The 17,049-nt window shown below is 44.7% G+C and overlaps 2 protein-coding genes across 2 annotated transcripts; one reads left to right on the top strand and one right to left on the bottom strand.

The window, feature by feature from the left end:
- Positions 1-4,361: 4,361 nt before the first annotated feature.
- On the top strand, positions 4,362-11,059 carry LOC147986836 (homeobox-leucine zipper protein ROC2-like). The gene is made up of 9 exons (XM_087544966.1): positions 4,362-4,980; positions 6,180-6,478; positions 7,657-7,774; positions 8,262-8,861; positions 8,963-9,431; positions 9,521-9,792; positions 9,884-9,979; positions 10,064-10,488; positions 10,574-11,059. Exons 1-8 carry the CDS (start codon positions 4,885-4,887, stop codon positions 10,445-10,447), a joined length of 2,334 nt encoding a protein of 777 aa, XP_087401092.1. The 5' UTR covers positions 4,362-4,884; the 3' UTR covers positions 10,448-10,488; positions 10,574-11,059.
- A 161-nt stretch (positions 11,060-11,220) lies between these two features.
- Positions 11,221-16,200, bottom strand: LOC147986835 (AP-5 complex subunit zeta-1). Its single transcript, XM_087544968.1, has 16 exons — positions 15,989-16,200; positions 15,747-15,893; positions 15,291-15,382; positions 15,093-15,189; positions 14,907-14,950; positions 14,647-14,735; positions 14,165-14,256; positions 13,929-14,075; positions 13,682-13,829; positions 13,524-13,600; positions 12,967-13,038; positions 12,807-12,854; positions 12,399-12,526; positions 12,154-12,313; positions 11,872-12,073; positions 11,221-11,622 (listed from the first exon to the last, which is right to left on the bottom strand). Exons 1-16 carry the CDS (start codon positions 16,112-16,114, stop codon positions 11,573-11,575), a joined length of 1,719 nt encoding a protein of 572 aa, XP_087401094.1. The 5' UTR covers positions 16,115-16,200; the 3' UTR covers positions 11,221-11,572.
- Between the last annotated feature and the right edge of the window lie 849 nt (positions 16,201-17,049).

The raw sequence follows: 17,049 nt of genomic DNA, 5'->3' as shown, positions 1-17,049 counted from the left end.
GTAATTTTTATTATGTTATGGGTGCTTTTTACTTATGGTGAACCTTAATAATAGATTTGAACCCTTCTAAAAAGTACATATATTACAATAACTATAGAATAGTGATCATAGTTACGTCTTTAAGGCTATTTAAATGCCCCCAAACATGTGAAGCTCTTGCAAATTAGACCCGGATACATGGCCAAGAGGAAAATTTTGAATGTAACCGAGAAACTATCCAATAATTCCACACATGCACCCTTTGAAACATCTAAAAATTGCTAGAAATTTTGAAATAATTCATAACACGAATACTACATGTATATATCATGTTGCAAATTATAAGGGCAAAAGGGTAGGTCAACTCGGATTTGAATTTATGGTGAGATGATTAATACATATTGGGTCTATGCCATCAAATATTCATGGTTTTATGGTGAATTTATGATGATGTTTCCAACTTTAGGAGCACGTGGAGACCGCATTCTTAGAATAGAGGATACAACCTTATTGGGAATGTCTAATGTGGTGCAATTAAACATTTTTGTTTGTGGCACTCAAGAAACTCCAAAAGAATTGTCTATGCTCTACCAATAAATTAATACAAATTTTACCATATATGAATGTATTGTAAATTATATGTAGTATAATTGAATATTTTTTCCCTTTAAAACCTAAACAACCCTCAACTTAATTATTGTGAGGCTTTCACCATCAAAGATACAATGTCACCTACGATTTTGCCAGTCCGGTGTGACTACCCCAGTGACATAAACTAAGATTAACTAGTTTATGAACTACTATTTAGCACTGTTTAACATTCGCATCATAGATTTCATCAGACTAAAGATCCTAAAGTATTGGGTATTTGTTGCCTTATGGAAATTTCTGATATAAAACTTTATAACACGATTTAGCATATTCAACAATAATAGTTCCATGCATTACCAGATTTAAGGATTGAGAGAGATTTGAAAATTGTTGTCATGTTCAATTTATGTACACTTGACAGTCAAACAAGTTTAATTTATATGTGCATGTGTTTGTTGCAACCAATTTGACATCAAAAGAGGGTTTTAACTTACATGTTCGTGCCACAAAATAAAAAGATGACTTGGAGGATGTATTGTAGAATGCAAACTCAGAACCCAAATCTCAACACTAAACCCTAAATGAAACCACATAAATCAACCAACACGGGAATTAATAGCCCTTAAGAATTTTAAACTACTTTGTTGTTTGTTATTTATTTAACTAGACGCATCAATGAGTTCAATCATGAGGTCTAAGCATAATACTCTAATAATGCGACAAAGAAAATTATTATTTGCATTCGACATCGTGTAGAATCTCCATTGCGGGATTCAAACCTAACCATTCAAGGAGAAGCAGTGGGAATGTCAGAACCTATGATCCCATAGGATTTTATTGAAAAGAATCCTAACACTTCATTGGGTGGGAAGGTGGAACAAACCAAAAAAAAATATCTTGTTCTTGAGAAATGGCTGGGTCTGGCCCGTTCCGCAAAAGATGTTTTTACAGGATCCCTATCCACAACAATTTTTACTTTTGGTTCTGGCAAGCATTTCGGAAAAGCAAGTCATGAATACGATGGCGATGCAGCAACGATACACATTCCCGCAAGGGGCCGTGAAATTAGGGGGAAGAGATATTTCTTATTCTAAGACAAATTACTATATCATAAGAAGTTTACCATTATGAGATGGCACTTGAGAGAGAACTTTAATCATACAAGCAATGCGGATTAATATAGAGATGCGAACCAATATTGTTTTCCTTGTGGGATATGAAGTACTCGTCTTTTGCGCAAGGCCTCGTGTCAAAAAACTTTCAACCATGTCCTACTACCTCGCCCATTTGTAGAGACCAACAGGTAAAAGGAGTTTTTGTTTCCTCTCATCGAGATAGAGGGAGGCAAAAGAGGGATTTTTGTCGGTTGTGTCTCACGGCATTCTGAACCCGGCTCACGTACTGCATTAATGGGCAAATAGCCCAACCCTTGGAACCACCTACGGCTTCAAGTAGCAAAGAGCCGACATTGAGTTGCCAAACCTTTCCGTCGGTGTGGACTCTTGGGGAAGGTCAGCCTGTTATCCCTAAAGTAACTTCTATCCGTTGAGCGGCGGCCCTTCCTACTCGTTCCTTTAGCTCCCACCACTGTCTTATGCAGCAAATAACCACCTAGGGAGTAGAAGTTCCTTATTCTTTTCTGTCCTTTTTGCTCTTTTGATGAAAACTCTTGTTTCACTCTCGCTCGCCGCTACAAACGGGGTCTTAGTTGATTTTCCTTCCTTTAGCTATTAGATGTGAATATAGTGAGTGTTCAACAAAGTATGCTAGCCATTGGCCTTATGTTCAGGATACTCCTTTCTATCCTTCCAATGTTTGGTTATAAGAGAATGTTGCTCTCCAAAAAAATACCAATCTCTATCTGAATGACCAAACAAATACCTGCTAACGAACCGAACCCCCACCAATAACTAAGATTGCTAGGGGTTGGATAATCTATCAAATGCTGGTTAAGAGTGGGGATTATAGATTAGCTCAGTACAGGTAGTTACTTGATTGATCTAAGATGAAAAGGAGTCCAATTTTATTTTATTTTTGCAATTTCCATTATGTGCTTCACCTAGTGTTCAGACCAAAAATGCATCCATCCCACACTAAGTCATGAAATTCTCTGGAGAGACCGTTTTGTCTTTTGTGCCGAAGCTATTTATAAATCACATGCCGGAAATACTAGAATACCTCGACTACCTAACTCTTTCATTTCTTGAGTAACAAACGTAGAGGCAGAAGAATGCCTTCTCGAGTCAAAAGAGTGCATTATATATTACGGCATTATTATATTCATAGAAAGGAGATGAAATGAGAAATATTTGCCATTCAATCTGATTAGAATATCATAAAGTATAAGTGGCAGATTTTTTTGTAGGAATGTTTTATCAATTCATCTGTACCCCTGGCAAACTCGAATTTTCATCAAAATGGTCCCGATATACATATGTATGAAATGCATATATGAAATTCATATGTCGAGTTCCCTAGAATTTCATGTGATTCAGTAAACAAAATATAGATTCCATGATTGCTAGACCGATCCATAGGGATTGATAAAGAGTGAGGATCAATACTTACGTTGACATCGATCTCACGTGTAACGCATGGATGTCTCGGATACAACTGAAGTTTAAATAACTGTACCACTCACCTTTTTCAATACTTTGATCATTTTGTTTGAATTTGTCGGTACATACCTTCAATATCTATTTGTACATATATTAAAATATTTATAGAGTAGTGGTTGCTGTTACATCTTTAAACCCATGAAAATGCCCAAAAATGTGATGCTCTTGTGAACTAGAGTGAGATACATATTGGCCAAGAACAAAATTATAAATATAATCAATAAATTATCATGTACTTCCACTTGTGGAGTACTCCGAGTGCACCTTAGTGTTTTGACACATGTCAAAATTGCTATTTTTGGAAACAATTCAAAGCATTAATGTATACTATGTATCTATCTTGTCACAAATTCTGATGACAAAAGGGTAATTCAACTTTGATTTGAATTTTGGTTGTCACGATTGATACATATTGTATCTATGCCGGCAAATTATGTTACATTTTTTCATGAATTTTTATGATAAGGTTTTAAATTTAGGAGCAAAGGGGAGCACCACACACGTGGAATAGATATACAACTCAATAGGAAATGTTTAATGTAGCACAATTACATGTTATTTATGGCACCCAAGAAGCTCCAAACAAGATCTTTGTAGCAATACTAGTACATTAATACAAAAATCTCACCTTATAGCACAACTAAACATTTTGTTTATGGCACCCAAGGAATTCAAAACAAAGATCTTCGTAGTAATACTAGTATACTGATACAAAAATCTCAATGTATATCGCCGAGAGTGAATTACACACTCTGCTTGCATGGAATAGAAGGTACAAAGTCATCACAAAATGTTTAACGTATAACACAATTAAACATTTTGCTTATGGCACCCAAGGATCTCCAAACAATATCTTCGTAGTAATACCAGTACATTAATACAAAAATCACGTCATATATCGCCGAGAGTTTAAATACACACGCACTGATTGCATGCAATAGAGGATATAAACTCAATACGAAATGCTTAATATAGCACAATTAACACAAACAAGATATCTTCGTATTAATACCAGTACATTAATACAAAAAATCCCAGCGTATATCGCCGAGTGAAAATACACACACACACCACTGCTCCCCCCATCTCTCCTCTCTGACTCTACCCCTTCTTTCTTTCTTTCTCTCCCCTAGCAATTGCACTACGCATTCCTCTTCTCAATAAATGCGATTGCACCGTCTCAACACTCTCCGGCAATAACTCCTCCTTCCTCCTCCACCATCCGCTCCACATTCCTCCCCCCCTTTCTTCCTCCTCCATCCTCCCCCCTCCATGGCCGCCCAGCTCGTCGTCCCCTTCCTCTAGATCTCTCTCCGTCGTCTCGCTGCCCCTCCTGAGCTCGCCGAACTTTGTCTCACGCACGCAACTCCTTCTAGACACAAGCCACGGGGAGGGATCGGAGCTGCAAACATATATAGACACATACGATTCTCATCTTAGATCTCTCTCTGCCAAGTTCCTCCGGGCTGCCTCCTTCTACTAGATCTGCTGCTGCTCGTGCTGTTGCGTGGCAAGCAAGATATATATACCCCTCTCTCCATATATAGGACTGTACTAGCACTATCTTTGTTGGAGGGGAAGGGGAGAGAGAGAGAGAGATGCAGATGTGTATGTGAGGAAATGGAAGGTGCGGGAACCAGGAGCCGAGCGCTAGGGTTTCGGTGTTAGACAGGCTAGCAGCAAGGTAGAGAGTACCATGATGATCCCGGCGAGGCACATGCCGTCGTCGATGATCGGCCGGAGCAGCGGCGGCGCGCCCTACGGATCCTCATCAGCACTGTCGCTGGGCCAGGTATTACGTTTTGTATATCTCCAGAAAGTTCAATTTCGAGCTGAAAGAAATCTTGAGATTGGCTTAAATTTGCGTGTATTGCTTCCATTTCCGTTCTCTTCCTTTTGGAAAGAAAGATCACTGCCTCGCAGGAGTCATTGCTGTTGGTGTTGCCTTTAATTTCTGCGTGATTACAACTCTCTTGTTTTGACTTGCATGTACTCATCTGATCCTTAATGATTTGCTCCTTTAATTTCTCCTTTGTTTCTATTTGCAAGTACTGATGCCGTCTGATTTGCTTCTTTAAATTCCCCTTGCTTTGATTTGCATATTTTGCCACTTTTTGTAGAGATGGAAGAGACAGGTACTCCTTGATTTGCATATAGGAGTACCGATCCGTCTCAAAATAATTTGTACTTTACCACTGGCTTTTTTCCCTTGGGAAGAGGAGAGAGAAGGAGGGGGGTTACCTCCGGGTACTTAGGCGCGGCTGCTGTTCACACATAGATTAGGTCACCAGAGCTCAGGGCACACGAGCCCCCTTTCTTTAAGACCCGCTCCTATATAAACGGAGCAGATAAACAAGACTACTGCAGCTATAGGTTGGGGGGCTAGAGAGAGGGGGGGAGACTTCACTCTCCTCAGTTCTTGATCTTGCACACATCCAGAGGGGAGGGGAGGGGAGTGGAGAATAGTGCTTGCTTCCACAGGTTTGCTGTTGCTTGCTTCCTTGTTCTTCCAAATCTATTGGTCTTTATGGCCAAACCTACCTTCTATTCTTCCTCTTCCTCCTCCCCCCTTTCTTTTTGCAATCTTGCTTTCACATCTCTGGGGAGAAAATGAGACATCAATAATCAAGGGAGAAATCAAAAGTTGCTTCACTTCTTCTCCCTCGATCCCTGATTTCTAGCTTAATTTTAGCTAGCTTTTCCATTCTGCCCCCCAAATTATTTGCCCGCACGAACACGTTTTTTTCCTCCCCAAAACAGATTAGCATGAATTTTTGGATGGTTTTTACACGAAATTTTTCCGTTTCATCTTGGCCCTGAAACCTCTCCCCTTTCTCTGGCTACTAATTAATTAATACGCATACTTTCTCGCCTATGTGCGGTGTACTGCGACTTGCTACTTCGTAATTGAATGGATTAATCGCTTCTATGTTTAGCGGCACACCACTGACCGACGACGGACCTAAACTTTGCTTCCTCTATAAATTGCAGCCAAACCTGCTGGACGGCAGCAACCAGCACCTCCTGCCGCACCACCTCCTGGAGCAGATCCCGGCGCGCGCGGCGGAGAGCGGCGACAACAACAACGGCAGCGTCGGCGGCGGCGTGGGCATGATCCGCGGGCGTGACTCCATGGACCCGCTGGGGGACGAGTTCGAGAGCCGGTCCGGCAGCGAGAACGTGGACGGCGACGCCGTGGACAACGCGGAGCAGGACCAGGACCCCAACCAGCGGCCGCGCAAGAAGCGCTACCACCGCCACACCCAGCACCAGATCCAGGAGATGGAAGCGTACGTATACCCAATCTCCTCCACATTTTGTTAATTACCACTGTGTATACTCTTCTAGTCCGTAATTGATTAGTCTCACTCACATCAAGCATGCTCATTCATATCTGGTACCACTCCTTAACTCGTGTTCAATTCCTTCTTGTTATCTTTCCTTGAATCTTCGCTTTGTTCTTGAATCGAGATTCATGGAAGCATACGTTGATATACACTCCCCATTCCTTAATCATGCTCATTAAATACATATGTATCTTGTACTTTTGGTTAATGATCTGTAGTCGGATTAGTGCTACGTTTCTGTTCAATTCTTTCTTGTTGTTGTAATGTCTTGGATGGATGTTATCCATCCCTGCTTAAATGAATATGAATAAATTCTCACTTGTTCTAATTGCAGTTAGATGGAAGTCTATCAAGGATGAATACATATATACCAAAAAAAAATCTTATTTATCTCTTGCTATTGAAAGGCCATGCACAAGCATCAATTCCCAATAAATGAATGCTTCCCATTGTTCTAGAGATTTCAATTACTGCCAAATAATAATAGAGAAAAAACACATGAAACGCTTGTTGTTGGGTTCCCCGATGGATGTTTTCCGTTGTTCTAAAGATTTCAATTACTGCCAAAAAACTATATATAGAGAAAAAAAACAAATTTCATGTTTGTTGTTGGGGAGGGGAGGTGGCCGAGGAGATTGGAGGGGAAGACGAGAAGAGAACAAAACAGTGTGGGTGGAACTGGATGGATGGATGTTCATACGAGACGCGCAAGTCAAATTGAGTCCTAGTAGTGTGGAGTGGACAAAGAGCGTACGTACGTACGCACCCCTACACGTTTCTAAGTTGACCGGGCCGGCCTGGGCCGAAAGCCGAGCGGGCAACCGTTTCTGTTGTCTTGCGCCCTTCCCCAAACGAACGGACGACGGGGGACGCAGCATTCATTCAAGGCCTACGTACGCGTTCACGGTTCACACTGCTGCTGCTGCTGGACTTTTTTGTTATTTCCTCTGGCTTTTTGGCCGCAACAATTAAATCGGGGATGCGTGCATGGGTCGTGGAATTTTATATTAGTGACATGTTTTTCCGTTGCCGCATTGAAAATTGGGACGATGCATGATGTAATGTGTATGTATTGTATTGATGTGTATTTGTGTAATTGTATTGTATGCGTGTGTATGCAGGTTCTTCAAGGAGTGCCCGCACCCTGACGACAAGCAGCGCAAGGAGCTGAGCCGGGAGCTCGGGCTGGAGCCGCTCCAGGTCAAGTTCTGGTTCCAGAACAAGAGGACCCAGATGAAGGTAATTTTTTTCACCCCTGACTAATTACTACATCCTGATCTAATTAATCACCATTGGAGATGAAAGTGGTGTCTTGCATTTCGGCTGTTGGGAAATTTGGTGGCGGCCGGCCAGCGTCGCAACCACCTCATTTAAGCCTCTGACCGGGGCAGCCAGCCATGCCGCTGCAGCACGCATTCATGGCCTGTTGCTATATCTGGACAAACTTCGCCCACACACACACACACGCTGGCAGTCAGGTCATGCAGGCAGGCGGCAGCCCCGTCTCCGCGTCTGCGTGCACACTGCCCGACGCTCCCATAGTCAAACCCCACAATCTTTGCTGCCATGGCGCCTACGTGTACAGTGACCTGGCCTGCCCACTGCATGCACCGTCAGCCGCATGCACATTGCACTGTCAGCTCACCCCACCTGTAAATGCAACGTGTTATGGCTGTTAATCTGATGGCGTTGGTGGTGCTGACTGACTGATCATGCATGGATGCAGAACCAGCACGAGAGGCACGAGAACTCGCAGCTGCGGGCGGACAACGACAAGCTGCGGGCCGAGAACATGCGCTACAAGGAGGCGCTCAGCAGCGCGTCCTGCCCCAACTGCGGCGGCCCGGCGGCGCTCGGCGAGATGTCGTTCGACGAGCACCACCTCCGCGTCGAGAACGCGCGCCTGCGCGACGAGATCGACCGCATCTCCGCCATCGCCGCCAAGTACGTCGGCAAGCCCATGGTGCCCTTCCCGGTGCTCTCCAGCCCGCTGGCCGCCGCCCCGGGGGCCTCCGCCTACGACGTCTTCGCCGGGGCCGCCTCCGTGCTGCAGGCGCCGCCCGACGACAAGCAGCAGGGCGTCGTGGTCGAGCTGGCTGTGGCTGCCATGGAGGAGCTGCTCCGCATGGCGCGCCTCGACGACCCGCTCTGGGCCACCACCGTGGACCAGGCGCTGGCGCTGGACGAGGAGGAGTATGCAAGGATGTTCATCGACCCGCGCGGCGGCCTTGGGCCGAAGCAGTATGGCCTCGTCTCCGAGGCCTCCCGCGACGCCGCCGTCGTCATCATGACCCCCGCCAGCCTCGTCGAGATCCTCATGGACGTCGTAAGTACTCAGCACTCATTGATCATTTCTACTTTTTTCCGATCATCCATCGTGCATTGCACTGATGTTCAGCTTCACTTTTGTGTGTGGAATTCATGCAGAACCAGTACGCGGCGGTGTTCTCGAGCATCGTGTCGAGGGCGGCGACCCTGGAGGTGCTGTCCACCGGCGTGGCTGGGTGCTACGACGGCGCGCTGCAGGTCATGTCGGTGGAGTTCCAGGTGCCGTCGCCGCTGGTGCCGACGAGGGAGAGCTACTTCGTGCGCTACTGCAAGCGCAATGCTGATGGGGCCTGGGCCGTCGTGGACGTGTCGCTGGACGGCCTACAGGGGGTCAAGTGCCGGCGCAGGCCCTCCGGCTGCCTCATCCAGGAGGCTCCCAACGGCTACTCCAAGGTGACTTGGGTGGAGCACGTGGAGGTGGACGACAGGTCCGTGCACAACATCTACAAGCCGCTGGTCGGCTCCGGCCTCGCCTTCGGCGCCCGCCGGTGGGTTGGCGTCCTCGGCCGCCAGTGCGAGCGCCTCGCCAGCGCCATGGCCAGCAACATCCCCACCAGCGACATCGGAGGTACGTCCTATGTCATACACATGCATAGTTCATCTGCTCGTGATCACTAGCAGATCACTGACAGAGGTGCTCCACGTCCATGTGTGCAGTGATCACTAGCTCGGAGGGGAGGAAGAGCATGCTGAAGCTAGCGGAGAGGATGGTGGCGAGCTTCTGTGGTGGCGTGACAGCCTCCGTTGCGCACCAGTGGACCACTCTGTCGGGGAGCGGCGCCGAGGACGTCAGGGTCATGACCAGGAAGAGCGTCGACGACCCCGGGAGGCCGCCCGGCATCGTCCTCAACGCCGCCACCTCCTTCTGGCTCCCTGTCCCACCCAAGCGCGTCTTCGACTTCCTCCGCGATGAGACCTCTCGCAGCGAGGTACACACATCATCTATCATGAAAATGATCATTGCCAACTTCCTTGAAATTCTATGGTTGATGATGAACACTCATATTTTGGTGTTGGCAGTGGGACATCCTCTCCAATGGCGGCATCGTCCAAGAAATGGCTCACATCGCCAATGGACGCGACCATGGCAACTGCGTCTCACTCCTCCGTGTCAATGTAAGTACAATAGAATCTGATCATGCAATAACCTCATTCGTGTAATAATCGAATTAACCATGGATATGGCGTGTTTATGTGCAGAGCACCAACTCAAACCAAAGCAACATGCTGATCCTGCAAGAGAGCTGCACGGACGCGTCGGGCTCCTACGTCATCTACGCGCCGGTGGATGTGGTGGCCATGAACGTGGTGCTCAATGGCGGCGACCCAGACTACGTCGCACTCCTGCCATCAGGCTTCGCCATCCTGCCCGACGGTCCTGCAGGGACAATGCACGCCGCGGCAGGGGCAACCGGCACCGGTGGGTCGCTCCTGACGGTGGCGTTCCAGATCCTGGTCGACTCCGTCCCCACTGCCAAGCTCTCCCTAGGGTCGGTGGCCACCGTCAACAGCCTCATCGCCTGCACCGTGGAGCGCATCAAGACCGCCGTCATCTCCAATGGCGGCGCCTCACCCCCGCAGTAGCTTCGCTCAATTCATCAATCTTCCTATGTTCTGTATCAGAGGTAAGTCTGAAATCAAAACTTTTCGTAAGAAATGTATGTGTTGGGTTTTATCTGAATTCTCTGAAACATTTTGCACCTGATGCAGGAGCGGCAAAATTTTGGAGCCTTCATTAGTGGGAAGTCAAGAACGCACCTCAGACTCTCCTTGCCATGTGGTGCTCATAGCCACAGATTGTTCCCCGTGAATTCGACCGGGGAAACTCCGCGACTTTCTTCGTTTCATGCAAGAAAACATTTGCGAAAACAAGATGCGGTCACCACTATGCAAGGGCGGTTGGTTCGGGTATTGACTTCCTCTTCGTGTCGGCCTCTCGGATGCTGCTACCTCTGGGTTCCTTTTCTAGGGTTCTTCGTCGAGTACAAAAAACCGTCATTTTCTTCAGTCAGTCTTGTAATTTGTTCGACTTGTCGTTGTTGCTGCTGCTGTTTCAGACTTCCAGTGCTTCGTAGGTGCTGCAGAATAGAGATTTGTGCCCATCTGTCCGTCTGTTGCTTTGGATTGGGTTTATAATTTTGTAGCGCTCCTGGTGATCCGTCGCCATTTCAATCCCAAAATTTGTGTTGTGATCGATGTGCTTGTCTTTCAGCTTGTGCTCCTTCTCTGCTTCAGTAAAGGCAAATATCAGTTCCTGAAAGGCAATTTCCACGCTCAAATAGCCCAACTGAGCAGTTATTTTGGTATAGGATTGCAGAAACAATGAGACCTTGGACACTTCTTTTTCGTCCCCAATCACAAGAACAGCCTATCTATTAGTAGATGTGTGTACAACACCATCAGATATCTTAAATTCACAACACTGCTGCTGTTTCAGTACATACACTGACAAATCATTCCATGTATACAACATTGAGCGTTTCTGAATACCATCTACATCCCCACAAACTGCACAGTTGATCAATACCATTCAGATCCCAGAAACTACAACAGTTTAGGAACTCATCAGACCAACGGACCAGCACTTCTCGATCGAAAAGATGAACTGGATAAAAGAGCAAGATCATCATCTTCAGCAGGCTATGATCTCTGCACATGGCGTTTGCAAGAGAATCATTGCATGGATCCATGCTACTCATGACGGTGTTCTCATTCTGCAGGGAGGAGGTCCGCATATGAAAAATCATGAGATGGTGGACCTGCAACACATGTTTGAGTCCAGGGGTTAGGTAGCTCGTGCGTCCTCAATAAGATCATACCGACAAAATATATTACCGAAAAAGGAGAGATAACACAACATGAAGATCAAGTCACACAGATCATCTTTTCCTTCAGAATAGATTCTTTTTTTACTTTATTATTCTTGAAATATACTTCAGTTTCCACAGTTGCATATTTCTGGTTCAAATAACAAGAAACAATGCCTATTCTATTATAAATGGTTTTACCTTTCTGTTCTGCTAAAAGGTAAAACGGAATGTGAGCTACCATCTTGGTTCCTCCTTCGCTCCAGTTCACAATCCCAGGACCATTTCCTTGGGCAGTGGATGGTCCCAGTACAGACAAACAAATGGCTGGTTCATTCATGAGCCCTAAATAGTCACAGGCGCGCTGCCAGACTCGCCTGTCTGAGGTCCTGGACCGAGCGACCTGCAGGAAAGCAACTAACATACCTCAATCATGCATGATGCCAACATAACAAACTCTTGATAAGTTGATAAATGCGCAACCTTAGCCAATGACACACGTGCTCTTGGAAGCAGCTCGTTATGGCAAGTTGCTAGCTTCGCAATGGCAGTCACCACAAAGCAGAGGAGCCTAGCTTGGGATGACTTTCTAGAGCTTGCACCCATAGAATCGAACCCTGGGTCTTGACTTAATCCCAAACGACTTGGAAGCAACAGATGGAAAAAGTCAATCATGAGTAATACCATGGAACTCTAGAAAAGAAGACAATTGAACAAGACAGACCAACCTAGTTGCCAGGTTTTCATATAATAGCAACTCCAGATTTTCAAATAGTTCACGTGCTACATCTTTGTGCTTTATCCCTCCTGCTCCATGCTCACCAATGGCCCAACACAAATGCAATGCTAATTCCATCTGCATAGACCATACTACATCAGAAGGTTCAATTGTGGTGGAGAAAACGAGAATTGGCTATTTACTCCATCTGTTCCAAAATAAGTGTCGCTGACTTAGTACAACTTTGTATTAAAGTTGTACTAAAGTCAGCGACACTTATTTTGGGACGGAGGGAGTATTAAGGATAGTCAGCACTCAGCACAAGAATAACAGCAGGCAATGACACAGCAACCAACTTGGTGAGCATATGAAAGCATCAAAGCAAAATTAGATACAATAACTTGACAAATAAACTTGCCTTTGCAGGATTACCATGGGCCTCCCCAAGTCTATCAGTAATAGGCTTCTGCAGAATGGTACGAGATTGTTATGCAAAACTGTTTGAAAATACCATAATACTGACATGTATGTATAGTACAAAACAGACAGTTACATAGTAAGGATCACTCAGTTGGTACCTTTAGTAGCGCAATGATGTCAGGGGAGCGCTGGAATGCAGCTAATAAGAAATCCGACAGCTTTTTCCTCACCTACAAGGATGTTATAACAGGAACTTGTTCAGTGTAAATTCAAATATATCACCAAAACTAGTACAAGTGTTGTGAGCAAATAACCAAACCTAAATCCACACATGCATATGAGCACCATGTGGTAATAACAAAACTTAGCAAACTCAGTTTACTTCTTACATTCGTTCATTTTAAACCACTACTTGTCTCTACACTTAGACATTCAAAGCATTTTAAACTTTTCGATAAGCATTAGAAATTATAAGTTTCAAGAAACGATGCCAGTTCAGTATGGATCTATCCTTCAAGAATGTCTCGAGATGTTGCTACTTGATTCTTATTAAAACATGCTTCATGTCCAAGCAACCACTTCTATTAAATCAAACAACTAAGATATACGGAAGGTAAGATATCCTTGCTTTGCTTGTGGAAAGGGACAAAACCTAACCTGGCATACATCTAACTATATTAAGCATCAGTAGCACTTAGAAAGGAAAAGTGTCTACCTCGAAAGAAAATTCCTTATCAGGGAACATCGCAGCATATCTTGACATAGCAACTGGAATCAGAGCACACAAGAGTGCTGAACGAACAAACATAGATTGTCAAATCAACATTATGTTTGTCATTAGCATCTGCAGATCAACAAATATATGGAACTTACAGTTGTTGACGTCCCGCAATGCTGTCGCAAAATATACAGTAAGAAAGCGAGGTGCCATTTTCAGTGACTGTTTTAATCTGTCAGACTGTGGGCTGTTAAGCGCAGCTTGTAACGTTGAAGATATCGTGGGGGATGTCCAATGTTTTGCCTAGGGGAAACAAAAACAGAATAAAAAGATTATACCTAGGAATATTAGGAAGATAGAGAAACATAAGCCGCAACTTATCGCAAACAAGGAACTACTTACAGCAATGCCATCATTCTCGTCTTTTAGAAGGTCAAGGAACATTGGGTCAGCAAGGTCTAGACGACCACTATCATCAGAACCTGAATTGCCACTTTGATCTTCTATTGAGGAGCCAGTATATGCCTCATCCATCAGTGCAAGGAGCATCTGCAGTATGGAAAAGGATAATAGGCTTAACATATTGGAGCTAGATATTGCACTCATAGCTTTTGGGGACAGATCATTTTGGAAGTAACCTCAGGAGCAGCACTCTTCTGTATAGTAGCTAAACTACTACCAATGAGAGTTCCAGAACTTCTTTCCACCTTTTCCAGTGCTACCACTAACACTGAGTGATATTCCAGGAGTTAATATGGAATAACTGACTCACATAAGAAAAAGTGATTAATAGTGCAGGATAAGCAGTTCTAAAAAAATCATCATAAATAATGCTCATCACGAGATTCATGCTACTCGCAGAAGAATAAAAATGATAATGGTGCAGGATAAGCAGTTCTAAAAATATACATGATAAATAACGCTCATCACAAGATTCATGCTATATTGTGGTACATGATCTGAATATATTCCAAAGAGATGTGGACAATATACTAGCACACAGAAGAGCATAATAATGTCATCATGCATTTATCATATTTAACTGAAAAGGCTAATTGACAGCTAAATAATGATAATAACCCCTGTGAAAGTTCTGAAAGTACAGAATTGTCAGGCATACTTGGCAGATCCATAAGGGACAGGAAGAGAGGAAGAAAAGATCCTGCTGACATCATCAATGGGAGCACTTCTGAGAACTTCTTATCCAACCTGGAAGAACAGCAAACCAAATTAGGTAGGTAACTGGTCATCAAGATATTCTAAAATGTTTATGTTTCCAGTAGCAACTATCAAATCATTTGAGGGGGGAAAGTAGAATGGACTTCCTCGGGAATCAAAAGAAAATACATGAGGAGATGCCTAGAAATTGAAAGGGCATACCTATCACCATTTGATGCAATCAACTTCAGCAGCAATGGGAAGAACTGCATAAAAACAACATTACAAAAGCAAAATCAGAATCTAGCTGAATGGTTAGTATGTTTTGAAATTAGATAGAGAAACTGGAGTCATATTAGAAACTCAAAGAATGTAAACTGATTGAGATCTTTCATAGCAGTATCGCACCTGTGGAACCAGGGTGGGGAAGCTGTTCAAGATCTTCGTCTTGTTCGCTATCAGGAATTCAAGCGTGCGTTCTGCGACAATAGGGTCTGAAAACTCCCTATCACCAAGAAAGAAACATCGAGTGATTTGGAGGGCTTGTAGAAGCAAACCGACTAAGGCATGCCCAACACAACAAGAAACAAATATGAAAAACATTACCTACTTAAGCAAGAGCGGAAGAAGGTTTTCAAGCTACCATCAGCATCGTGCAAGACCGCCTCCCCAAAGTCCAGGAAGAACTGCAGAATGGTCTGGGTAGGAAACAGTATAATACAGATTATTAGTCAATCTTTATTACGGTCGTAGCTGAACTATTTGCACAAATGAGGAAACATTACAGTTATCCAATGTGAATGACTCTTTTTCACAATCAATCAGGCAGATAAAATTAATCAACTGCAGAGTAAGTACATTTGCCTTTCTGGGATTAACAGTTAACAATAGATCAAGCTCTCTAACCACTCAAAAGTTCCCATAGTATTGCAGCATAGCGATGAAATTGCAATGTACAAGCACGATTCTACCCGAGAAGATCGATCCAAACTTAAAGAGACTTGAACCCTTTCCACCAAAATGTAACTACGTACTACATAATTTGGTCAGTCGAGGTCTTACCAGCAGCAGCACGCCGGTGGAGGCCGTGGAGAGCGTGGGCGCGGCGGCGCAGCGCTGGAAGAGCTTGTTCATCACGGGAAACGCCCGCGCCACCATCTCGTCGTTGGCCCCCTTGGCCTCCTTGCACATCTCGAACACCATCCGCACCTTCAACGCGAAGGGCAACACAGGTAAAAAAAATCCGGCTCCAGCACGGCTCAGGGGGGAGAAGAAGGGGATCGGAGGGAGATGCGCGCGCTTACGGACTGGAGGAGGTTGGGGTCGGAGGCGGGATCCGCGGCCGCGGCGGAGTCCCGTGATGCGGCGGAGAGCGAGCGGAGGTGGAAGTCGTAGCTGCCGTCGCCGGCGGCGAGCTTCGGCGAGGCCATCGCCGTCGCCCTCGTCGTGTCCGCCTCTGGCGAGTGGGTGAGAGACCGAGAAGATTTGGGCTTCGAGCAACAGCCCAAATTGATTGTCTAGGCCAGTTTTTTTTTTTTAGAATAGCCAGTGTTTTGTTAAATCTGCATGCTGAAAGGCCCTGATCTAAAATTTTGCACGATAAAAGCCCATAAATCACTAATTGAGGAATACTCATCGCGAAGATCACTCTCACCTTCCCACATTGCGACAAGTGGCGCGCTGCATGTGCGCCACCTGTCGCAACCTGGAGTTTTTCTTTTTTTATCTCTTAAATCATGCGTTCAAATCTCGAACCGTTTTCATCATTAGATTCCTCGCGTTGAGATTTCAAAACTAGATCCCATGTTGATAGGTTTTGATGGAAAAAAAATAAAAAAATGGACAAAAAACGAACCGGGAGCACGAGGATTTTCCCTTTACGAAAGAGGCACGCCCGTGCCTCTCTCTAAATCACAACCGTACCTCTTGTGGAAGCAAAATCATACCTCCCGCGAAAGGAAAGAAAAGAAAAAAACGTGTTCTTTTTTCGTTTCCGAGGAGGCATGGTGTGCCTCTTGCGAAAGCAAAACCGCGTCTCTCGTGAAAGAAAACGAAAAACAGAAAATATGTTTTTTTCGTTTCCGAGAGGCACGGTCGTGCTTCTCGCGGAAGCAAAACCTTGCCTCTTGTGGAAGGGAAAAACAGAAAAGCGTCTTTTTTAGTGCCTCTCGCGAAAGCAAAACCGTGCCTCTCGTGAAAGAAAAAAAACAGAAAACACGTTTTTTTCGTGTCTGAGAGCCGTGAATCTCGTGAAAGCAAAACCGTGCATCTCGCAGAAGCAAAACTGTGACTCTCGCGAAAAAAAACACATTTTTCACGGAAAAAGAAAATTAAAAAATGATCCAAAAGTTAAGGAAGATCAATG

Source organism: Triticum urartu, chromosome 2A (genome assembly GCF_056163025.1).
Source record: "Triticum urartu cultivar PI428250 chromosome 2A, HENAU_Tu73, whole genome shotgun sequence".
Classification (NCBI taxonomy): Eukaryota; Viridiplantae; Streptophyta; class Magnoliopsida; order Poales; family Poaceae; genus Triticum; species Triticum urartu.
This window is presented reverse-complemented; position numbering and strand designations above follow the sequence as displayed.